The sequence below is a fragment of the Nansenia antarctica genome (assembly GCF_963989245.1).
Source record: "Nansenia antarctica genome assembly, chromosome: 19".
In the NCBI taxonomy this organism is placed as follows: domain Eukaryota; kingdom Metazoa; phylum Chordata; class Actinopteri; order Argentiniformes; family Microstomatidae; genus Nansenia; species Nansenia antarctica.
The window spans coordinates 25,507,220-25,533,633 of record NC_137692.1 but is presented as its reverse complement, the minus strand read 5'-3'; the positions used below and the strand labels follow the sequence as shown (position 1 = coordinate 25,533,633).

The 26,414-nt window shown below is 42.3% G+C and overlaps 2 protein-coding genes across 2 annotated transcripts in view; one reads left to right on the top strand and one right to left on the bottom strand.

Annotated features, from left to right (window-relative positions):
* Positions 1-26,414, top strand: part of LOC308174082 (coiled-coil-helix-coiled-coil-helix domain-containing protein 2-like) — a 78,994-nt gene that overhangs the window by 29,306 nt on the left and 23,274 nt on the right. The gene's annotated exons all lie outside the window — the stretch shown is intronic.
* LOC308173786 (protein NipSnap homolog 2-like) lies at positions 293-11,765 on the bottom strand. Its single transcript, XM_080548840.1, has 10 exons — positions 11,671-11,765; positions 10,128-10,267; positions 9,928-9,973; positions 9,469-9,563; positions 6,678-6,748; positions 5,741-5,881; positions 4,413-4,444; positions 2,906-3,000; positions 2,352-2,435; positions 293-1,688 (listed from the first exon to the last, which is right to left on the bottom strand). The coding sequence occupies exons 1-10, from the start codon at positions 11,760-11,762 to the stop codon at positions 1,624-1,626; spliced, it is 861 nt and encodes a 286-aa protein (XP_080404966.1). The 5' UTR covers positions 11,763-11,765; the 3' UTR covers positions 293-1,623.

Sequence of the window (26,414 nt, the reverse complement as noted above, 5' to 3'; positions counted from 1 at the left end):
AAAACTTTTAGTAAAAGTTCGTGAATTTATTTAAAAAACAAAGATGAACCGGAAATTGTGTTGTATGATAGTGGTCTAGTCTATTGCAAACTAAAGCTGTTAAGTTAAAGGTGTCACTGATGTAAACGGTTACAGCTCAAGGTGGCGGTGAGGTCTGGAAAAATATTGACAAGGTCTTTAAAAAGTCTTAGAAAGGTATTGAAATTAACCTCCAGATTCCTGTATATACCCTGTACTAGACAATGACTAGACAACATAGAGTTTCTCTTTGAATAGCTTTATTTATGTACGGACATTCTCGTCACCTTTGTCATAAATACCCCATACATGAAGAACGAAGCTGAGGCATGCTACTATTAAAATCACAATGAGCAGCAGCGTCTTCTTCATAATTACAGATTGAGTTTCATTACAATGTAGGACCTGAACAGAAATGTTCAATGACATTAGAAACCAGTTGTGTAACATTTACAGTGTTTGATTATTATGCCCAACTGGAAACATCTTAAATATCTTAAATCAGATAAAAACATGTTTTAAAAAAACTGGGCATGCGATCATTTACCACAAGGAAAGAACAGACCAGACCAGAAAGATAAAAATGCATCAAACTGCCTGCATAATGATGATGATGGGGAAATAAAACAAGGGAGAGAATCAATCAATACATAAGTACTTTTCTTTCTTTTTACATTTTCACAAACACATTTGGGTTCAGATAATACCTCAGTGAAGCTTCTGAGGCCTGGGGCCTTCACCACACAGCTCCGTATTCAGTCAGTAACTATTCAGATGATCTGCAACACGTTTGGTATTTGGAGTAATTGACAATTCGGCAGAAATTCTCTTTCAGTCTTTCTAGTAGTCGGATCGAGTCAGTAACAACGGCATTGATTATAACAGACTTTACAAAAAGTGCAGTATAACAATGTGATAGATCGACGATTTATTCAATATAATAATATACATTCCATAAATAAATACATAAATAACCACTACATCACACACACATTGAGTATCAGTAGGGCTTTTTGTCAAGTCTTGCCATAGTTGCTAAATAATTCAATTCTTATTCCCCAGATATACCGGCGGTGGTCGAGCTCTGTCCTCACAAAGCAGCACTTTGGTTGGGTTTAAGAACAGAGATCGGCCGTGACCGACTGACTGGTCTTAATGTGGCACAGCATGTTACACATCAAGCGTCGACCCAACTACTATCAGGAGGGTAACATGCTGATTTTTTCCCATCCTGTCCCAAAACAAAAAAGCATTTGTACCGTACACTCATGTCAGTCAATGCCTGATCTCCTGTTAAAGAGAGCATCTGCTAAATGACTAAAATGTAAAAATATTTCGCCACAGAATTCAAGATGAACATGATATTCTTTCTCCTGTGTCTCAGTGATAGTTTATTTTTCTCCCAAAGTACTACATATTGTTTGCTGGTGCACAGTCAGTCAGCAATGGGTAAAGTAAAAGACAAACAAAAAATCAAAAGGCAATGGCAATATTCAGAGCAGGTTGAGACCACGGCAGTGACATTTCGGACATAATTGTTACACTTGAACGGAGGAGGTGCACCTTGAACCTTGACCTTCAGGCATCCAGCGTCCCCTCCTCCTCCTACTGCAGGGGGGAGGACTTCATGGGGATCATGATCCTGGAGTCCATGTGCTGAATGAGAGGGACTAGAGAGAAGAGACAGGGTCAGGGGGCAGGAGGGTTGGATGCAACGGAAAACCCAATGGAGCTAAACTGTGGCGGACTCAGGCTGTTTGAAGGGCAGGGGGGGGCGAAAAGGAAAAAAGGGCACCTACTGCACAACATGGGACCCCATCAGTGCACATGGTCAAGTTTAGACCATTGGAAGGGCAGCCAATAGGGCACATCCTCTCATTTTGCCACTCAAAAGGGCACTTTAGTGCGACGTTTTTCAACTGTGGGGGCACATGGTCAAGTTTAGACCATTGGAGGGGCACCAATAGGGTACGTCCTCTCATTTTTGCCACTCAAAAGGGCATTTTTGCCACTCAAAAGGGCACTTAAGAGAGACGTTTTTCAACCGTGGGGGCACCAGGAGGGGCGGTTGCCCCCCCTGCGTCCGCCCCTGCGTCCGCCAGTGGAGCTAAATTAATTCAGGCAGGACACTTAAGTCAGTGCTTGATGTCTGTCAGATGACAGGTCAGCTGTTTACACCTGACACAATCACATGTTGATATGGCAGCTTGTTTTAAGTGGTCTGTTAACTGGCCTCCTCTCTGTAGCTTAGTTACAATACTGTAGCTCATCCTGGTGGCTGTTACTGTCCTAGTTGGTTCATTGCCATGTGGGTTAGGGTTAGTGTGTCTCACCTGTATAATACACAACCTCGTCCCAACCCTCGTGCTGCCACGCCGCGTTCCTCGTGTCTTCTCTGGACTGGAGGTCTTTGTAAGCTAAAAATAAACACAGATCACAAACTTTAGATCCCATATCCTAACCCAAATTGAGTGAGAACCGCTCCCCCTCCCCCCATCCCCAAACAAAAAACCCTCCTGCATTACATGAATGGTCATTTCTTTCACCAACTGCTTGTCTACAGGAGAGAGTAGGCGCCTGGTACACGTTAGAATTATAAGGTTCTATCTCCATTTTTGTCAGAATTGAGTTTTTTTTACATCATCTGATCCATTAGGTGTTTATGAATGCCTGTGTGGTGTTATTTTTTAAATGTTGACATTTTTTAGTTAGTAATTCATAAAATACAAAGGTTCCATCTCACAACACATAATGGGATGTAAAAACTTTGACGCTCAATATCTCTGAACTACCCTAAACGGAGATAGAACCTTAGAATTCTAAGCTCACGACAAGACAAGATGAATACTGTGTGAATGAATGACAGGGGAAGAATGACTCCCTTTACCCCAGAGGTGGTGCACCATGTAGAGGTTCCCGATCTGAGAGAAGAAGCCTCCGACGGCCTCTGCATTGTGCTGACGGTACCCGATGGCTCTGGCCCTGGACAACACAACAGATAATTTACAACTCCTGGCTAGAAACCAGTCTCAAGTCTTTCCTTGAATCCCTGCATTCTTTCTCCCTGCCTCCTGCTCTCAAAGGGCATTGGGGGGGAGAAGATTCCAATGCGTTTTGAGAGAGACAAGGAGAGAGGAGGCGAGGAAAGGCTTTTGAGATACAACACAATGTTTCACGTCATCATTTTAGAGGCCTTGTTGTTATTGGGCCACTGTCCATACAGGCGTCTCCACCACCTGTGGCTAGAACCATGTGACTGATCATAGTGCTTGAACCAAGGAACATTGCCTTCTAGTTTTGCAACCTGTTGCTTAGTTGAAAGCCAGTTAACACTAGAACAGCCATAAGGGATCATTTGACCTTTAGTTTCTGTCCATTCATGCCTTTTCCTAGATATGTGCGTTCTACCACCCAGTATCCTTACATTTTCACACCAGGATAAGCTAGTATGAAGCTATTTTGCCGTTTTTCTGTGTAGGAAGCAGGCTCATTTACAAGCGGACAACTAGTGGTCGTTGTGTGTAAATAGCAGCTTGAGCATTGTAAAGAGGAGGTCATTTAGTAGGTGAAAAAGCACGGCTGTTCTAAGGACAGTGGCCCTTCAGTGCCAGGATTAAGCAGGCCAACCATAGGTGGTTTATCAGAACAGAAGTGATCCAAGACTGATTGAAGATTGATTGCCAGATCCCAGGTCTGAATGAGTTCTATACAACGATTGTTATTATTAAAATCATAATCATGCACAGTTATTTTGATAAGCCAAATGCTAATGCCTACATGTATGATGGCAACATTCAATGTTGTTTTAACATTATAGCACAAGTTAAAACCTACATTTTAGATTATTTCTAATCACAAATTAAACTTTACTTTGGCAGAGTATGTTTGAACAATTGATACGGTCAATTTGTCATGTAATAAGGAAGGGAATAATATGCTTTCAAGATAAACCTGACAAAATGGAACCACACGGTCTCATACGATCCTGTTGAAAAGTGACAACTCGATTCAACAGACCAATCTGAAAACCATTAGCTAGTAAAATTGTAAAAGAAAACTACAACATCTCTCAGAATCTTTGATAAAAGCAGATATTGTCTGTAAGTCCTTCAGTTCACAGGAATATGATAGTAGAGTTGTTGGGAGGCTGCGGAGGTAGAACCAACATGCACACTTGTTTGATAGCGTTCCTAATTCCATGCATCACAATGACTCTGTCCTCCGATTTCTACCTTGAGCAGCCTCCACTGTAGTACATTATCAAAATAGTGTTTCTCTCTATGGAATATCTCTTATTAATGAGAAGAGGGTTGAACAAGGGTTGAACACAAAAAATGCTTTTCTGTAACTACAGATGACAGATGAGTGATTCAAATATAATCAGGCTGCCTTACCAGTAATTACCCCATTCTATCATAGTCCCGGGCTGAAAAAAAAGAAACATGAAGAAAAACATTACTATATTTATTATTATAATAAAAAATAGTACAGTAGATAGTCTAGGATTCTATGTGTTTCTTCAATGCTAACACAGCAAATGAAAAAGTTCTATTTTAGAGGTCTATCTTTCAGGAGCAAAACATTGTACAGGTTAATGTAGGCATCCACCACGCGCATGCTCTGAAGGTATCTAGAGTATTCAGTAGTAGGTATAAGTATGCAGCGGGTGGATATATTCGGTTGTTAAGTCGTGACGTGTTTCCGGGTCCAATGTTGGCTGAGGTGCTCTCTTCGAAATGCCTCAGTAATAATAATAATTCATTATATTTGTATAGCGCTTTTCCGAGGCTCAAAGATGCTGACAATATGGGAAAAACGGGAAAGTGCTGTGTCCCTTGTTGTATGAATAGATCTGAGTCTAAAAAACGATTGAACTGTCATTCTACCACTTTAGTACACTGGTACTCTGGTGCTTTAGTACACTGGTACTCTGGTGCTTTAGTACACTGGTACTCTGGTGCTTTAGTACACTGGTACTCTGGTGCTTTAGTACACTGGTACTCTGGTGCTTTAGTACACTGGTACTCTGGTGCTTTAGTACACTGGTACTCTGGTGCTTTAGTACACTGGTACTCTGGTGCTTTAGTACACTGGTACTCTGGTGCTGTAGTACACTGGTACTCTGGTGCTTTAGTACACTGGTACTCTGGTGCTTTAGTACACTGGTACTCTGGTGCTTTAGTACACTGGTACTCTGGTGCTTTAGTACACTGGTACTCTGGTGCTTTAGTACACTGGTACTCTGGTGCTTTAGTACACTGGTACTCTGGTGCGGGGAATTTCTGGTTTGGACCCGGAAATTGCAAAACGTCACGTTTGACGTCAGACTTAACAACCGAATTGTGTGATTTGAGTGCTCTTTATTTATGGCCCCCCTGTAGTGTTCTATTGCACTGATGTTGCATATTTGTTGCATCACAATTATCTTTTGAGTGTAACAGCTGGGCTTGCAATACCGTTTTCTGATTCTATTTGCTGATTCTAATTACTTTTATTTTATATAATTTATATAATAAAAGCAATTCTGATTTTAATAATACACATTTAGCATTTTCTCGATCTGTTGTTGTCCTGTACTACCAGCGCTTCCTATTGCAATCATTTGTATGACATGTGCTGCTGCATTATCAATAAAGTTGGGTTGATTGATTGATTGATTGGTTCTGAGAGGTCCAGTACTGGGATGGTTCTGAGAGGTCCAGTACAGAGGTCCAGTACTCACTCTGAGCTGGTAGGACCTCAGCTCGTAGATGTTGGGTCCTGGTCTGGGGACGGGCTCGTTCCAGAAGCTGAACTCCAGGAGCAGCTGGTTCCTACGAGACAGAAGCATCTTCCCTCTCTCCTCCCGGTACTTCACAAACTCCTGTAGGGAGGAGAGGGAGGGAGGGAGGGAGGGAGGGAGGGAGGGAGGGAGGGAGGAATGGAGGGAGGGAGGGAGGGAGGGAGAGAGGGAGGGAGGACAAGGGAGGGAGGGAGGGAGGGAGGGAGGAATGGAGGGAGGGAGGGAGGGAGGGAGAGAGGGAGGGAGGGAGGACAAGGGAGGGAGGGAGGGAGGACAAGGGAGGAAGGGGGAGGGAGGGGGAGGGAGGGAGGCAGGCAGGCAGGGAGGGAGGGGGAGGGAGGGAGGGAGGGAGGAGGGAGGACCAGGGAGGGAGGGAGGGAGGGAGGGAGGGAGGACCAGGTCAGTCTGGGTTTATTCTCAAGCTATTACAGTGATCTCAGTTCCAACCACAGGCAGACGTACATAACAAGCATGAGCACATATGAACACAGCTGATCTCATGAGGATGAAGTTGATGTACAGCGAGGTACATGACAGTACTGCATGTCCTGAGAGGTTCACAACCCACAACCTTCACTGGTCCATAGGAGATCGTCCAACTGTAAACGCCATGTAGGTTCTTATATCAATTCCCAAACTACATACAGTATCTATATCTATACAGTATGCATTCAATCTGGATTCAAAAGGACATACATAAAAAAATAAAAAATAAAATGAAGCCTGACTCCAGACCGGTATAGTACATTAGCCAACTTCTCTGTCGTTGTTGCCATGCCAACAGTCAGTAGATGTTGGCTAAGGCACGCAGGTAAACCAGTAGGACTAAGAGCACTAAGAGGACTATACACACTGTCATGTTCTTCATGTCCGTTACCTTATTCTGCCTGAGTTTAGTCTGGACCTCCGTCAGCGCGGGGTACCCTCCTCTGTACCGCCACATGTGGACTGGAACACAACACAACTGCCATTATCACCTCACACAGTTAAACATGTTACCAGAACAAACACATGCAACCTAACACATTAGAAAGCAGAGGCAATCATATAGGGGAATACTATCAACTATCTATGATAGTTTGTAGGAAACTTTCTAAACTTTCCGGAAAAAATACAATTTTCAATTTTGTAGTATCAGCAACCAAGACGACCGTTTATGTTTAAACATCAACAATAAAGCAACACTGAGAAGATCGACACTAAAGCACACTGGCTTTCTTGCTACTTCATGTTTCTGTGGAAAGATACCAACCTTTCAGTCAACAGGGGCCTCGTTCATAAACGTTGCGTAGGTACAAAAGAAGGCGTACACCACTTTCTAAACAAACAATTTATAAACAACTAACTTGACGGGAGAACGTGCGGCCCTCCACAGACACGTTGACCCATACATACTAACGCACTAACTGGAGAAACGAGAAACTGCGACTCCGATGGCAGAAGGATGAAACTCTTGAAATTGAAATTGATAACATTGTTCAACAGAGATATCTGTTTTCGCAAAACAACCCTTTAAATATGTCGTACAGTTTAATTGTGGGTGAACAGGCAAATCAAAAAGTGCAACTTGCAGCAATGTCCGGTTTCCCAAATGTAATCGGTGCTATTGAAGTAATGTAGACATTGTAAATCAATTGCAATTGTTCTCTACTGTAGTGCCTAACTCATTCACTAACTTTACAGGTGACAGTAGATATTCCCTCCAGCAGCAGTGGCTTCTCACCCACAGAGCGCAGAGGAGAGGAACTACAACGTGCCCCATTGCCAGGAGGCACGCCCTGGTGTGGAGTCAAACCCTCGGGCCTGTGAGGGCCTCGCTTCCTCAGGCAGAACATTTTTATCCACGCTTGAGACGGTCTGCAGCATGGTGAGGGTGTGTGCTGTGCTACGTACTGTAATGTGGCACAGCTAAGGAAGTTGGCTTTACCGCCTGACGCTGTTGGTTGTAATGGCCCCGACCCTGACCCCTACCCTGACCCCTACCCCGACCCCAACCCCAACCCCGACCCCGACCCCTGACCCCGCCCTCGCCCCCTATCCCCAGGAGTTTGAAACAAACGCAGCTGCCGGGCGCCAGCGTGTGGATGTGATGCGTCGCTTGTAAGAACACAAGGTATGGAAACTAATAACACAATTGAATGAGTAATCAATTATCTCTCTTTGCATTTGCAGGACTGCATCTGTGAGGTCTGGATCCCCTTTCGATGGCACAAACACGTTGTCTGTGTAAGGCTATGCACCTTTTGGCCGCTCAGATCGTACCACTTTTTTTATGTCGTACCACTTCTTTTTCTTTTCTTTTTTCTGAGACGGTCCAACCTTCTGAGCCAGAACACCTTTTTGGCATTTGTAATAACCACACTGTGTAATAACCACACTGTGTAATAACCACACTGTGTCCACCAAACAATAATAGTTTGTCTTGCTTCAACCTCCCCTACAAGAACTTCCATTTCACACTGGGTGACATTTCTTTTTTTAGCCTTTCTGTCGGGATTTGTCGTCATTGCCGTCACGAAGTCAGTATGGATGAATATTAATTAATGTTGTGTTGCTGTTGTTTTATCTCGACCGGACCGAGTACTAGTTTTTATTCTTATTTAAGTTTTTTATTGTTGCAAGTTGCTTTGGACAAAGGCGTCTGCTAAATGCCCTAAAAGTAATCAGGGGCGTTTCACTCACTGTTTATAGGCAACTATGGGCATTAAAAGGGTGGGACCAGACGCTCACTCCGTGTGCCAATTTTCGAGTTGATTTATAAAGGGAAAGCGGGGTGAGATGTGCGTGCGCATTGTGTTATAAATCTGAATGTTTTCGTAAAGCACTTTCTGTGTTTCATCCGTACGCCACAAGTAATTAAGGTTTGTAGACCCAAACACCTTGATGAAGGTCTGTTGACAGAAACATTGGTATCTTTCAATGTTTGTATTGTTGTAAACATTGGTATCTTTCTGCATAAATGCGAAGTATCAAGAAAGCAAGTGTACTCATGTTTTTCTACGTTTAGTTACGAACTTTGATGGAGCAAGCTACGGTATGCAAACCTGTCAAACAACATATTTAAACATGACTTGTGAAGGTAAGTAGGCATTGGGCACAATCATCCTGTAACCACAACAGTGCTGTTATAGGTTTTGTAACTGTAACTGTCACGCCAGGTATAACTCCACCTGGGTAAACAAACTCTGCAGAACTGAGGTTGCATATCCCTGGGTGTGTCAACGCCTGGGAACTTGTCTGCAGTTCAACTACAAATCGTGAGCTTAGAATGATAAGGTTCTATCTCCGTTTAGAATGATAAGGTTCTATCTCCGTTTAGAATGATGAGGTTCTATCTCCGTTTAGAATGATAAGGTTCTATCTCCGTTTAGAATGATAAGGTTCTATCTCCGTTTAGAATGATAAGGTTCTATCTCCGTTTAGGGCAGTTCAGAGATATTGAACGTCAAAGTTTCGACATTCCATTATGTTTTGTGAGATGGAACCTTTGTATTTTATTAATTACTAACTGAAAAATGTCAACATTTTAAAAACAACACCACACAGGCATTAATAAACACCTGGATCAGATTATGTAAAAAACTCAATTTTGACCAAAAATGGAGATAGAACCTTATAATTCTAACGTCACGCTATGTTAGGTGTGTGTGTGACGTCAGCAGTCTCACCCGCCTGGTCCTGCTCCCCATACCAGGTGTTCCAGGTGCCCACCAGCTCACAGGGGTAGTACTTATCAGCATGGATGGATGGGAGGACCTCCTCGCTGTGTTGAATAGAGCAAAACTTTATTCATTCATTCATTCATTTATTTATGTATGTATTAATTATAATGGTAGTCTTCCTTTGTCTTGCTATGTGCTAGGGGAAGGACCACAATGAGCCACCTCAAGTATGGGCTTAGCATGGCATAGACACTTTAGGCACTGTTGGCAAGCATTCTAACATGCCATTGAACTCACAGGAATAGAACTGAAGTCTCTCTCTCACACACACACACACACACAGTCACACACACACACACACACACACACACACACACACACACACACACACACACACACACACACACACACACACACACACTCAATAGGGATACATAGTACTACTTTAGGGTCCAAATTACTCACCAGAGTTGGTTGTAGGCATCGAGGCACTCGGGTTTGACATTGTGGACTGTAACAGAACACAGAACAAGATCTATTAGGCCTTTAGGAGTTGGGACGCGTACAGTGTTGGAACTGATCCGAACATGGCCTGTCTGCTTAAAGGTTAAAAGTATGACACATTCATATAACTCTAGTTTAGTTATAAAAGAGACGCAACTCACACTGGATCTTGTAGAGGTTGCTCTCCTCGTTCTTAGTGAGCAGGTGAGCGTGGGCGTCCTTTCTGGGGTCGACTTTCCTCACGAACAGAGACTTGAACCAGCTGTCCTCGCGATTTCTATTATTTGACGCCGACAACCCTCTGGAGACACATATGACAGCATTAAGACATTATCAGTAGTAGTAGTAAACCTATTGTAAAACAAACTGACATGGAAATGACATGGAAAACTGTAGCCTAACTGTAGCCCTCGATAGCTGTTGAATGATGACAGCGAGGCACAATAAATAGAACAGCAACACAATGAACACATTGCACTACATTCAGGGTATTAAACCAGTACGCTTCATAGAGTAAATGAAGTGACAATATTGAGGATAACAATCAGGCCAGACACTGAGACACTAGCTCATTTCTTATGGGCCACAACCTCAGTATTTGCACATGTATTCCTGTTTTACTGTCTAGCCACTATGACTATTCCTCTCTGCACCTGAACATGGGCAACATTGTATCTCTCTAAGTATAAACAATAGAACATTAATGCAACAATGTATCTCTCTAAGTATAAACAATAGAACATTAATGGAAACATTGTATCTCTCTAAGTATAAACAATAGAACATTAATGGAAACATTGTATCTCTCTAAGTATAAACAATAGAACATTAATGGAAACATTGTATCACTCTGAGTATAAACAATAGAACATTAATGGAAACATTGTATCTCTCTGAGTATAAACAATAGAACATTAATGGCAACATTGTATCTCTCTGAGTATAAACAATAGAACATTAATGGAAACATTGTATCTCTCTAAGTATAAACAATGGAACATTAATGGAAACATTGTATCTCTCTAAGTATAAACAATGGAACATTAATGGAAACATTGTATCTCTCTAAGTATAAACAATAGAACATTAATGGGCAACAATGTATCACTCTATTTATAAACAATAGAACATTAATGGAAACATTGTATCACTCTATTTATAAACAATAGAACATTAATGGCAACAAAGTATCGAAACACAACAAACAACGTTTCACTGGGAACTCTAGAACGTCCAGTAACATTGTAACATTGTAACATTGTAACATTGTAACATTGTAACATAGTAACATTGTAACATTGTAACATAGTAACATTGTAACATTGTAACATTGTAACATTGTAAGGCAGGAAAACAAGCTAGTAGTTCTGTCTGCAACTGTCATGACCTTGAGTCTGTTTGTGTCTAACTATGATCGGACACACACAGCGTTTTATCAACAGACATCAGAGGTGAACAGTTGAGCAGTTTAGTCAAGCTTAAAACTATAAACCTTATTAACTATTAGCTAATGATCTCTGTTTAGTAGAGAGAGAGAGGTCAGTGTAATAGCAGCCTTGTCACACTAGCAGCACTTCCCACGTCCATTCCTGCAGTTCCATGCACACACTAATGGGGACTGTTACATTACATTTCGTGATTAAAACAAACATAATAATTTAGGACACATCAGATACTGAACACGCACAGTGAGAACAGTTATACCTGCTTATAGCGACGAGCTGTCCCGCAGACTGGGCCGTGCGTGTAGCCTGACTCAGGCCAGAGCCAAACCTCTGAAGGACTCGAGTCGCCATCTTCCACTGACGAGAGTCAAACCGTGGAAATAACAGTGGAGGTGGAGTTGTAAATACCACATCTGGCCACCAGGTGGCAGTGACATACCACTATGACCACTAACCTACTACAGTGTGTTTACAGAGAGAGAGAGAGAGAGAGAGAGAGAGAGAGAGAGAGAGAGAGAGAGAGAGAGAGAGAGAGAGAGAGAGAGAGAGAGAGAGAGAGAGAGAGAGACAGAGACAGAGACAGAGAGAGACAGAGAGACAGACAGACAGATAGATAGATAGACAGACAGATAGCTATGTAGATAGATAGAGAGATAGATAGATAGATAGACAGACAGACAGACAGACAGACAGACAGACAGACAGACAGAGAGATAGATATGTAGATAGATAGATAGATAGATAGGCAGATAGATAGATAGATAGATAGATGTCTAAAGTATAGATGTAGATCCACCTTCCCTTAGTTTATTGGCCACTTTGGACATGTTGTGGTTGTAATGTTTTCATTGTTTTCAATAAGTGATGTATGATGTTGCTGTTGTTGTTGTTGCTGTTGTTGTTGGTCTCTTGTCTGTCTGTATTTTGTCATAATTGTAGCCTACTCTTTATTATTTTGACACTCTGTTGTTATGATAGTGATATATGTTGGGACCCTCTCTAAAACTAGATGACATGAAAATGATCGGACAGATGTCCACGTCATTATTAGCATTGAATATTTCTTCGCCACCTGTTGCTAGGTAGATTTCATTATTGGGCATACACACATTTATAAACCCAATGTAATGTTTCCCTGCTTACGTCAGTCAGGTTCACGTTCCCTAGCAACGGTCGGGCATCCTGCTCTACTGCCCTCCTACAGCAGAGAGATAGAACACACAGCGCGAGAACACACACACACACACACACACACACACACACACACACACACTAGAGAAATTACTCCAACAGCACTATTACTTAAGGATTGTGTGGCCTGAGCTAGATTACTCTTCCTGCTACGACTGGTGGATTGATGATTCACTTGCTTAGTCCAAATGTATCGATTGTAAATCACTTTGGAATAAGGAGTCTGCTGCTAAATGCCAAAAATGTAAAATGCAGCCGGGAGACAGATCCTGTGGATAAGGAGGAGTTGATTAAAGAAAGGAAGGAGGTCATTGGAAACGGATTGGAGAGCAGGAGAGAGGGGATGGGATCGAGAGGGCAGGTGGTTGTCCGCTTAGATGTGATCAGTGTTGGAATATCATCAGGGGAGAGGGGGGGGAAGAGATGATAAGCCAGAGACCGAGTGTCGTGCCGAGGGTCTGGAAGGGCTGGTAGCAGCGCTGGTGGGAGGAGGAGAGAAGGTGCTGCTAATGTCATCAACCTTTTTTTTTCAAAGTAGGTGACAAAAGTCATCGGCAGACAGGGAGGAAAGAGGAGGGGGAGGAGGAGGGTTGAGGAGTGTGGAAAATGTGGAGAACAGTTTCATAGGATTAGAGGCAGAAGATTGTGTTTTGGAAAGGTAGTAGGACGCTTTAGCAGCTGATGCAGAGGAGGTGAGAGGAGGTGAGAGGAGAGAGAGAGGAGAGAGAGAGGAGAGAGTGAGGAGAGAGAGAGGAGGTGAGAGGAGAGAGAGAGGAGAGAGAGAGGAGAGAGAGAGGAGAGAGAGAGGAGAGAGAGAGGAGAGAGAGTGATAGAGGTTTAGGTCATCAGGGAGGCCGGTTTTTCTCCATGTCCTCTCAGCTGCCCTGAGCTTTAGTCTATAAGCATGTAGGGTTTCAGAGAGCCAGGGAGCGCGTGGAGAGGATCGTGCAGGCTTCAAGGTTAGTGGCCAGAGGGCGTTGAAGGATGAGGAGAGAGCGGACAGGAGGGTGGAGGAGGATGCTGAATGTTTGCAGTCCTCTTCTCCTTATTTTATCTGTTCTGTTCTGTTCTGGTTCTTATGGAATAAGTCTCAGCCTTTTATGGTTACTTGGTGAGTGGAATCAAGTGAAAGAATGTTGAGATGTTTGGGTCCAGGCATTCCAGTGATTCCAGTGATTGCAATTCTTGGCACATGTCTCCAGAGGGCTCAATCACAGGCCTGGCAGCAGGCGAAGGCAGCTCGCAGCTGGGCATGAGAGGGCCCGCTGAGCCCTCCTGAAATATCGTGACGTTAGAATTATAAGGTTCTATCTCCATTTTGGTCAAAATGTAGTTTTTTACATCATCTGATCCATTAGGTGTTTATTAATGCCTGTGTGGTGTTATTTTTAAAATGTTGACTTTTTTGAGTTAGTAATTCATAAAATACAAAGGTTCCATCTCACAAGACATAATGGAATGTAAAAACTTTGACGCTCAATATCTCTGAACTACCCTAGACGGAGATAGAACCTTATCATTCTAAACGGAGATAGAACCTTATCATTCTAAACGGAGATAGAACCTTATCATTCTAAACGGAGATAGAACCTTATCATTCTAAACTCACGACTTGCAAGACTCTCTGCAAGCCTGGGGAGGGGATAGACAGGCCCTCTTCATGAGTGAGAGAAGTTAACAGCTGTGGTGGCCCCTGTGGCGCCCTCTAGGGGTGTGCACTTGGGGTGAATGTTGGGTGTAATTGATCTTGCAGATACACCTGATTGGCTGACTCGATGCACCTGGGCCCTGTGCATCTTGGCTATAAATTCAGATTCAGAATCAGATAACGTTTATTGCCATTATGCTTGACACATATAGGGATTTGCTTTGGTGTTACAGTAAGTGAGTTTATACTTTTTTCACGTGTATACATGAACAAAAACAAATGCAAAAAACAGGACAGACAACAGTGCATTGGATAGGGATACATATATAAAAGTGCAGTGCATCTTGGCTAGAAAGCCACATTGCAAACGTTCACTCTCTCTGCTTCACTCTGCTTTGTCTTTGCTGCTGCTTGGCCTTTGTTCTGGTTGGTTCCTTTACAGGCCTGTGTTTGGTTATGTTAAGGGTAATGTCATTTGCTTTTAGCACTTTCCAAAATCCTTCTGCCCATACACTCACTCATCCAACATGCATCACCACTGATTACTGACACACATCATATTACATTATTTTATTTAGTCAGTGTTCTGTTGGTTAAACCTTTGAGTTAATAAATACGTTTGTTAAACTTTAAAACTGTGGTGTGTCTCCCTTTAGTTGTGGCCTTTGAGCCAAGGTCATAACAACAACACTTACAGAATGTTCTGTACTGCTGCCAACAACTAAACTATCCATCATCAAGTTTTCTTGATTTTGGAAATGTTGCTGCTTTTTATGTTATGGTGGGTTTTTGTACAGTGAGGTAGTGTTCCAGCACCGTCCTTGGTTGTGTTGGTGGTGGTGGAGTTAACTCAGAACAGATTAGGGAACTGGAAGATTGAGGAGAAGACGAGAGTTATTTCTCTGCCATCCAGTGGTTGCTTTTGGAAACTACAGAGAGAGAGGTGACACAAATGTGGCTTGGCTCTGACAGTTGATCCTTGCTGATTGTATCTAAAACACAGTGACAAAGCTATTTGGATGAAATAACAAAACCAAGGCAAAGCAGATGGCTTGGCGTTGATGTCAATGATGTGTGTGCTTGTTGTATGTGCTGGTCTCACTGGCCTCCAGGGAGCGGGGCCTATCTGATAACAATCAAAGCCAAGAAGACATGATGATTAATGGATTGTTTCTTTACAGAAAATTGAGAGTGAGAGTGTTTAAGTCATTTGTATGAAAGTATTAAGCTATACGCTTTTATACCCTCCCAAAGTACAGCATAAAAATAGGGTCGGAATGATGTCATTTGTGTTTTTGATCTAGAATGAATGCTTTTATTCATGTCACATCAACACTGTCTGAGCTGCTCTGTCGCTCTGTCGCTCTTCACTATTGTTCCACTGACCAGGGGTGGGGGTCGGTGGGGTCGCCCACTGTATTACATATTCATACACTGTATTACATATTCATACACTGTATTACATATTCATTAGTGGATTACATATTCATACACTGTATTACATATTCATTAGTGTCGATTTACTTGAAAAGTTCCGATTGACACAACCATTTTCATCCCTCTGTATGGGGTCTTTAATAGTAACATTTTGGGGGGATATGTTGCAAAGAAGAGGACAAAAACATGTGCTTAACTCTAACTAAAGTCTCTGTGGTGTTGTGGCTGTGTAGCTGAAGGTTGATCCAATAAGTAACTAATATGAGCAGCTCTCTCAGATCAGCAGAGTCACTTTGGACCCGTTCTGGCCTCAAGCCGTCTTCAGCACAGTGTTCCACATTCTCAAACCAGAACCAGAGGACATGCTGTCCAAAGCATGCTGTCTTTTCCAAAGCTGGTTAATTAGGCAACTTATTAAACAAAGCAGTGCATTTGCAAAACAAAATCACAACGATAATAATAATAATTTACAAATATAACTGATTCTATAAACATTGGCCTACTGAAAGTCTGCTCTCTTGTTAATGAAGACTTAGCAATACTGCATTGTAGTGGCAGACTCAGGCTGTTTGAAGGGCAGGGGGGGCGAAAAGAACAGAAGGGCACCTACTGCACAACATGGGACCCCATCAGGGCACATGGTCAAGTTTAGACCATTGGAAAGGGCAGCCAATAGGGCACATCCTCTAATTTTGCCACTCAAAAGGGCACTTTAGTGCGACGTTTTTCAACTGTGGGGGCACATGGTCAAGTTTAGACCAATGGAGGGGCACCAATAGGGCACATCCTCTCATTTTGGCCACTTAAAAGGGCATTTTTGCCACTCAAAAGGGGACTTAAGACAGACGTTTTTCAACCGTGGGGGCACCAGGAGGGGCGGTCGCCCCCCTGCCCCCCTCTGAGTCCGCTAGTGCTGCATTGAGTATATAAAACAGACATGGCTATAAAGCTGCAATGCTGAAAGCCATTATGCTCCCAGAATGTCCAAACACTGATCCTCTTAATGCAAACAGACTAAATAAGGATGGCAATTGCGTCTATCCATTATGCCAACCTGCATTTGACAACACTGACAGATTGTCATGGAAAATGTATTTGACAGTTGCCCAATGATATAAATAGGTTCAATTATGCTGGTTTGGAAGATGATCTTTTAAAAGCAAGATGGATGCCAACCCACATCCTTTCTCAAGTGCACAAACGTGTATCTTTGTTGGGCATCGGCACACAAAGTGTAATTGTAAAGCTGGTCGTTCCACGGCGTTATTGGATTAGAACTGAGACAGGCACAGCAAACACATTCCAGTTGAGTTTCCTCTAAGAGAGGCAGAGAGAACCTGACAATGCTTTGCTTGTATGCTTGTATGCCTAATCCTCGTTGTTTCTGTTGATCTTTGAGTTGTAGTGGGTCTTTGTCCTTGTCTGGAGGTGCTAGTGAAGAGCCCTGGTCTACATCTGTAGAGGGGGCAGGGGAAGGGGGGCATGGGGTTTTAGGAAAGTAAGGAAGAAAGATGAACTTATCATGTGAAAGACAGAAACAAGGAGGGACCAGAGAAAGATGTTGTGTACTTGACTTTAGAAGAATGCTCACCACCCCTGGAATTCAGCATGACTCTTTGACAGGATTTGTTTTTAATCCAAAGACATAAATCATAAGTGAGTGGATCAAAGGCAGACCAGGCTCAGATGAGGAGGCGAAATATGGAAATGTTTGGACTGTCTGGACTTCCAGCTGAAGACTTCTTTTTTTCTTTTCTTTTTTCTTTTGCAATCATGCCAACATTTGTCTGCTGGGATCGAAGTGTTTCTTTAGTCACTTGTGAAAGTTAGTCTCTGGCCCCCCAACGTTTGATGCATTACATCAACATTAATGCTTTAAGACAGCTGAAGAAAGCTCATAAAGTTCCTTCATAAATATTATAGTTAGATTTAGGAACCTATAGAATTGGGGATAACATAATGGATGATAGCCAGCGTCTATGTCATGATGACAAACTAGTACAAGCCGTTGATTCAACCCCTTTAGATGACTGTTTGGATGACTTTAGATGTCTGTTTAGATGACTTTAGATGACTGTTTAGATGAATTTAGATGACTGTTTAGATGACTTTAGATGACTGTTTAGATGACTGTTTAACTGGTTAACCAAGGTGGCACCGTTCTGTCTCAGGCTTCCTTTTTTGGCTCTTCCTGGGAACATCATGGCACCACGGTTTTATTCCCATCAGATACCATTCATCCATTACTCAGAGATGGAATACAGATTCCCAAAAGTCTGGAATCTGCTTGTGCCAGTAGCCTTGACTAGGGTCCTCAAAGGACTGATTTAAAAACAAATAATGTTTTAATGCTTTCCTTATTGTAGTTTAGTAAGATGTTCATGCACATACCACAGAAGAGAGAACATTCCAACCATTGCCCTTTCATGGATGATGCATTCATTTGTCATGTGACGGTAGGCCTATGCGACCACAGTGAACATCAGGTGAAAGATGAGATATAATACGATGTCAACGTTTAAATGCTGAAAGCCAAAAGTTGTGAAACTAATGACCCATGCCACGAGACAAATGCTTTACTAATTGACTCATATTTCACTGAGAAGGGGAGGAAGATGTTTATTGACGCAGGCGATTTTTCACACAATCTGTTCCCCTCCCCCCTTTTTGATGATGCACCTGTGTCTTTAACCCAGATATGTTTATATGTCCAGGAGTTTTGTTTATATGTCTATTAAGTGAAGTGAAGGGTTATTAAAGAGTTTGAGTATGCACTGCAGGACCCTTCGGACTATAATGAATTTTCATTATAATCCACCTGTATTTGGACTGTTTTAAAAGGGACAAATTCCATGTAATGAATAGACTTTCGCTCGACCCTGACATGAGTTTGAAATTACTTGTCAAAGTCATTCTGTTGGATTACATAAACACAGACACACTGAACATATAACCCCATGACGACGTTGTCAAAGTAATGGGGATGGAACACAGTGGTGTTTTTTTACTGTGAATGATTCAAATGACTCTTTGGTTTTGCAAAAGGCAAGTGAGGTGATAAAACACTTTAGATCACAAACATACTTAAAAACATGTGTGTCGTTTGTGTGTGTGTGTGTGTGTGTGTGTGGGGGGGGGGGTTACAGGGCCCTGAAGTTGTGGGCTATTAGGCTAGACTATACAGCAGCAAGCAGAGAGTTAGACATGGATGGAGGGACCGCCTGTACAGGACACCTGGTCACCAACACTGTCGTTCCTCCACCATAGACTGGGTTTCCTGTCCCTCACCTCTGACCTTTGGCTTCCATCGCTGTTCTTGTTTGCTTAGCGGCTAAATATATGCTAAATAGATGCATTTAAATAGATGCTTGCACCCAGTGGCGGACTCAGGCTGTTTGAAGGGCAGGGGGGGCGAAAAGAAAAAAAGGGCACCTACTGCACAACATGGGACCCCATCAGTGCACATGGTCAAGTTTAGACCATTGGAAGGGCAGCCAATAGGGCACATCCTCTAATTTCACCACTCAAAAGGGCACTTTTGTGCGACGTTTCTCAACTGTGGGGGGGCACATGGTCAAGTTTAGACCTTTGGAGGGGCACCAATAGGGCACGTCCTCTCATTTTCGCCACTCAAACGGGCATTTTTGCCACTCAAAAGGGCACTTAAGCGAGACGTTTTTCAACCGTGGGGGCACCAGGAGGGGCGGTTGCGCCCCCTGCCCCCCCCTCCCCCTGAGTCCGCCAGTGCTCGCATCAATCCCATCCTCTTGTGGAGATTGTGTTGTTCTGTTCTGTTGTTGTTGACCAAGCCAGACGTACGGGCAAGGCCACTCTGGATGAAACGCTCCAGTGATTTACAAGAGACTAGCCTGTGTTAGTGCAACAGTCGGTGAGTCATATGAGAATGCTATTCATTTGTACAAATTATGAATTATGAAGCCTAATGAACTCTGCCTGAGGGATGGTGTCTGGGTTTCAGAGATGCCTGGAGTACAGAGATGCTATCGTTTCATTTCTCTGAACAGTGATTGTCCTTTTCCGAAATGGAACATGGATTTGGCATTATGTATTTGAGGGGACATGGCATGAAGACAGGGAGAACATTCACATTATGAGATGTGGTTTTGCCTCGAGGAAAACAACAAAACAGAAGAAACAGAAGATTTACTGCATTGAGCTTTTCATGTGCTTTATTAGATGTCATAGCACGGAACAGAAAAGATATGTTCGCCATTGTTGTAGGAAATTGTTTTATGATGATGTCATATACCATACCGTCCAGCGTAGCACTATCAGGAATATCATATTATATTTGTTATAAACATAAAATCACGTGGAAATGTATTGTGGTGTAATAAAACGTTAACAGTTTATATTAGTATTAATCCGTCCGCAACAGTGATATAATAAATAGGTCTACTGTTTAATAGGATTTACATGAAATGACATATGAATGTTTTATTTGAACCCCTCTCATTTTTCACGTTTTCTGAGCCCAGTGACTTCCCCCAGACGTTGCCTCGTACAAGGACAGCTGTGAAAACAGCTGATACAACAACGCCTCCGCAAGCAAGAGCCCAGGAAAAACCAGGACGGACATTTATCACAGGGTGTGAAAAACGGGTCACATCTGAAGTCTCTCTGTTGCCCCTTTCACATGATCTGGGTGGATCTTCTGCGAATTGTATGACTCTGTGTCTAGATGTCTAGATCTGTGTCTAGATCTGTGTCTAGATGTCTAGATCTGTGTCTAGATCTGTGTCTAGATGTCAAGATGTAATTTTAATTAATTTAGCCATTTAGCAGACGCTTTTAATCCAAAGTGACTTACAATTACGATTCGTTGTATGGTACCTGTACTATATCAATGACAATAAAGACCATTCATTCATTTATTCTCATGCTTACTGTTATCAGCTCTCCTCCAAAAAATGCTGTCACAGTTGTGAGAGAGTGCTTGGGGCCTAAAGTCCTGGGATTGTCTGCAGAGATAGCCGCACACAGAGCTGTTCAGTGGTTTACATGATTAAAGTGAGTAACAATCAGTTGTGGTTGGAATTCAAAACAAGTAGCAGCAAGAGTTTCTGCTTATGACAATGGATGAACTCTATGAACGATCATCATGTCTACAAACCTGTTCCTGGTTTGCTACTTGGTCTGCTGGTTTTCATTTAGCTAAGTAGTGCTCAATTTATTTAACTGCTGGGATTTATTATTTTGAGTGAAAGCCATCAACCTCACCACCACCTTGCCAGTCCACCAATGAATCCGTTTCTTATTGGCAAACTCTCAATCGACAACTGACTCACACACAGAACTCAACTGACTCACACACAGAACTCAACTGACTCACACACAGAACTGACTCACACACAGAACTGACTCACACACACAACTGACCCACACACACAACTGAATGAATGAATGAATGAATGGACTTTATTGTCATTGCTACAGTACAGGTACCAAACAACGAAATGTAGGAGGGGTGGCTCCCCTGGTGTTAGGAAAGGAAAAAAAAAAAAACTTTTAGAAAAAAAAAATCACAAGAAGGGAAGGAGCTGGTTTACATAAATAAAGGCTATGTACACTATCCACTGTACTATACTGTACAGATAGACGACTAGGGTTGTCATATTGCACAATAGTATTTTTTTTCACGTTATTTAAAGTGTCACAGTTTGCAGGCTTGAAATGTACATGTTTGTGCCTCAGCACTGGCAGCCTGGTAAAGTGTACGTGCCCAGGGTGGGTCGGGTCCCTGGAAATCTTTGAGGCCTTCCTGAGACAGCGTGTGTTGTACAGCTCTTCCAGAGAGGGGAGGGGGGCGCCGGTGATCTTCTGTGCTGTGCTGTTCTCACTACAGAAGAACTGAAAACTGACCCACACACAGAACTGACCCACACACAGAACTGACCCACACACAGAAGAACTGACTCACACACAGAACTGACTCACACACAGAACTGACTCACACACAGAACTCCCTGCAGCTCTCCTCTCCTTGCGTTGCCCACCTCTGCTGTGGCCAGAGAGCAGAACCACAGGTGAGGGCTAATTAGTACCTAACTAAGCTTTATTTACAAGGTTATTAAGTGATGCAGTCCAGCTGCCCTGACGTATGGGCTGAACCTCAAGTTTCTTTACGGCTCATTAACAGACACTTCATATGTTTGTGCAGCAGGGGAGGCTGGTGGAGGGTGACAGGGGAGGCTGGCGGAGGGTGACAGGGGAGGCTGGTGGAGGTAGACATCGGAGGACAGGCTCGTTGTAATGAATGGAATGGAATGAGGAATGGGATCAAAACACATGTCTGACACCATTCCTCATTCCATTCCATTCATTACAATGAGCCTGTCCTCCGATGTCTACCTCCACCAGCCTCCCCTGTTTGTGCAGGCATGCTCTATGAATGTCACCTATAAAGGGCCTGTAATATGACTATTATGTTCCGATTAAAAAAATAAACATTGAGTTGTTCGGCGCCAGCCTACATGAAGTAGTCTTAATGCCTCCTGTGTTTTACCTCACGGGACATGAACGAACGGTAGAACTTCTTATGAAGAAGTCGAAGATTTGGGATGATAAAACGATGAAGATAATGCCTGTTATCATTTACATGTAGCCCAGGTCTAAGTTTACTGTTGTCAGCAAAATATGAATTTCGAATCTTCTTGATATAGTAATTGATACTATCTTTTTATGGGTCTAAATATGTAAGGCTAGAACTGCAGTGTGTACTAGATGATGCACATTACACCCACACACACAGACAGGTCAGTCACACACACATAGACACATAAACAGGTCAGTCACATTCAGATCACAATAATTGTACAATGTACAGCGGCCAAAGTGTGAAATGTGAAGAAAACAAAACAATGAAGATAATAGAAGAGTCCACAGAGTGAATGATGATGAGTGTTGACGTTGGGCCGAGGCTGGGGGGTGTCTGGGAGAGCTGCTGTGTCATCCTGGGGAGAGACGTTATGGAAAAGGCCCGGGGATGTTTTGTTGTTGGGACAGATGGGAGTCTGTCATGATCCGCTACTTGGCGTGTTTCACCCAAATACTGGAGGGCCGTCATCATCATCATGTTCACCACAAGGCAGACAGGCACATCTATGTATGCATCGTACCGTGGAATTGAATTAAAATGTTGAACTAGGAGACTCTGTTCTCGCTGTCTTTTCCAACTTTGAGTTTACAGTTTTCAAGTGGTCTGTATGTAATTCCAAATCCAATAACAGTTTTTCCGATGTATCTCTGAATGTGATGTCAGGAGAAGACCTTAATCTCTACGATTGTGGTCTTCATGTTCTCGCCTCCTCTGCAGTTCAATAAGATTTTAAAGATGAAGGATTTGGTTTGGAAGTGCTTCAGTTGAGGCTGGATTTGAAGTTTGAAGCCATGCTTCAAGATACGCTCTCTCTCTCTCTTTCTCTCTCTCTCTCTCTCCCATCTCTCTCTCTCTCATTCACTCTAACTCTCTCTCTCTCTCTTCCTCTCTCTCTCTCTCTCTCTCTTCCTCTCTCTCTCTCTCTCTCTCTCCCATCTCTCTCTCTCTCATTCACTCTAACTCTCTCTCTCTCTTTCTCTCTCTCGCTCTCTCTCTCGCTCTCTCTCTTTTTCTCTCTCTCTCTCTCTCTCTCTTTTTTTCTCTCTCTCTCTCTCTTTTTCTCTCTCTCTCTCTCTCTCCTCTGGTGGCAGTAACCTTTAGAACTTCCTGTTTGAGTTGTTGTAATTACTCTTTTTAGGGAAGAGCTCTGGAAGCAGACGACATTACCTAATGGCAAATGTATCTGCTCACTGAGAGCTGTGGAGCTGTCAGGGGGAGTTCAGGATCTGAGGGTCTGGTCTCAACATGGCCTAGTTTTTCAACACTCTGTGAGGTTAGAATTATAAGGTTCTATCTCCATTTTTGTCAAAATTGAGTTTTTCTTACATAGTCTGATCCATTAGGTGTTTATTAATGTGGTGTTAAATGGTGTTATTTTTAAAATGTTGACATTTTTGAGTTAGTAATTAAGAAAATACAAAGGTTCCATCTCACAGAACATAATGGAATGTAAAAACTTTGACGCTCAATATCTCTGAACTACCCTAAACGGAGATAGAACCATATCATTCTAAACGGAGATAGAACCTTATCATTCTAAACTCACTACTCATCAGACCAACTTAATTAGAATCTAGAATTCTAGAACATTCTACATTCTATTCTGTTCTAATTCTAGAACAGACCATCAGTGAATCTTCACTGATCATGTCTCAAATGTCAACATACGTTTCTGTGTTCATATTAATTTGATAAAAAAATATTTTATTAGCATCGATCGATACAATTCTATACAATGTTGTTACTAACATTAGTTACTAGTAGGTAGAGAGGTATAGGGGCTACTTGCATATTGTCTGTGAAAGCAGCTGCCTATAGAAGCAGATCCCAGGCAGAAGCAACAGAAAGTGTTCAAATACTTTCATCACAGCAAGGAGTTAAACTGAACAGGAGTGTAGGCTTGTCCTTCTTTTCCTTCTTCCCATTGAAAACCCCATAGACATTGTGGAAGGACACCTTCTCAAAGTCGATGTTGAATTACAATGTAACCTAATCCATGTAACCACAATTTATAGTTATTGACTTGTCTTTGGTCCTGTTTGTGGAGGATATCATTGGCTTTCATTAAGTCCAGTATTTCACAGTCCCTACAGTACAGTATTTCAGTGTCTCTGAAATATATCACTTTCACTTATGAAATATATCACTTTCACTTATGAAATATATCATATAAAAGTGTATTGGAACACATACTTGTTTTATGTTGTCTGGTCACACATTCACTTGTGTTTGTCAAGGGCGTTGGAAAAGTATTGAGCACAAACGTGTTTCACAAACGTGCACACAGACGCCGGATATGTCACTCTACATGTGTCACATGGTAAGGTCACAGGGTAAGGTCACATGGTAAGGTCACATGTTAAGGTCAGCAGCACCATTGTAGGCGTTTGTTTATCTGCTAATTGACAGGAAGCATATTCCTGAACTCATTGTACAGCACTGACACTGTACAGGAGGTGAGAGTTTAAAGGTTCATGGTTGTGCAATAGAAATGTGCAATAATTCTATTCTAAGTGCCTATTTATACATTTATACATTTTTACAGTATTATTACAGTATTATAACGCCACTGACCATGTCTTTTAGCTTGCTTTTATAGTTGTTTTTATTTTCTTAAGATTGTTGTCTGCACTTATGACACCACGGACCTCGTTGTCTCTTAGCTTGTTTTATAGCGTTTTCGCTTTTTAATTTGTCTAGTGTGTAATATTTGTTGTTTTTCTGTTTTTGCACCTTCAGAAGAACCACTAAAATGTCATTGCATAGGCAACTGTACAAGGACAATAAAGTCTATTCTATTCTATTGAGTCACCCTCAATTAGAACAAACCACATCAGACATGGAATATATATATGTATGTATGAATACATGAATATATGTATGTATGTATGTATGTATGTATGAATATATGTATGTAATATATGTATGTGCAGGATCTTTTTAACGCTTTTCGTGTATTGGCCCGGTAGCAATACGAACTGTTCATTAGAAATGATGCTGAAGCCTACTAGGTATGTAGAACTGCTTAAAATAACAGTAATGGAAGACAGACTTTCCTGCAGGACTTCCAGACCCTCTGTCCAAAATACGGCTATTTTTGTATCTCTCATTGTAATTTATGATCTGATCTGCTATAATCAACTTGATTATGCCAAATATATTATAATAATAATACATAATAATCATTTGAGGGATTATTTTGTTAGGCTACAAGGAGGGAACAGTAAATTATGTCCATACTGTCAGTGGTTCTTCAGAGAAGTGGTCCAGAGAGACTATTGGGATAAGTGGAATGAAACATTCAAGAATAAATGTCATTGCACAATACACTTTCTCACTGCCCAATACACTTTCTGTCATAGACACTGGCGGACTCAGGCCTGTGCCGTTGAAAAACGTCTCTCTTAAATGCCCTTTTGAGTGGTGAAAATTAGAGGACGTGCCCTATTGGTGCCCCTCCAAAGGTCTAAACTTGACCATGTGCCCCCACAGTTGAAAAACTTTTGAGTGGCAAAATGAGAGGATGTGCCCTATTGGCTGCCCTTCCAATGGTCTAAACTTGACCATGTGCACTGATGGTCCCATGTTGTGCAGTAGGTGCCCTTTTTTCCTTTTCACCCCTGCCCTTCAAACAGCCTGAGTCCACCACTGGTCATAGACATCTCCTGTCCTATAGACTAGGCTGCATTACTGTCCACTCTCAATCCTACTGAACCCCACAATCTGTACTCCTGTCTTGCAGGATAATTCCGAACAACCCATAGGTTGCATTATCAAGGCCGGCTTGCACTTATTATAATGTCAAATTACCGCTAGAACACTTCTGGACTTCTCTTGGCTGTCGTGTGGCTGCCTGCCTGCGCTTATGAGATGTGTGATGACTGGGCTACAGCAACGGCATGAGAGTAGTCAAGATAAGGATTTTTTTTCTGTCTTTGTTTCTGTTTACACCTTGGCAAATGTACCTATACGCTACATTCTAACTTGGTCATAACATTTGTGTCTGGTCCCATTCTCGTTGCAGACCCTCTGACCTCAGCACAGCCCACCCCTGACCTCAGCACGGCCCACCCCTGGCTGACCACCTTCGGGTCCCCTCTTGTCACCA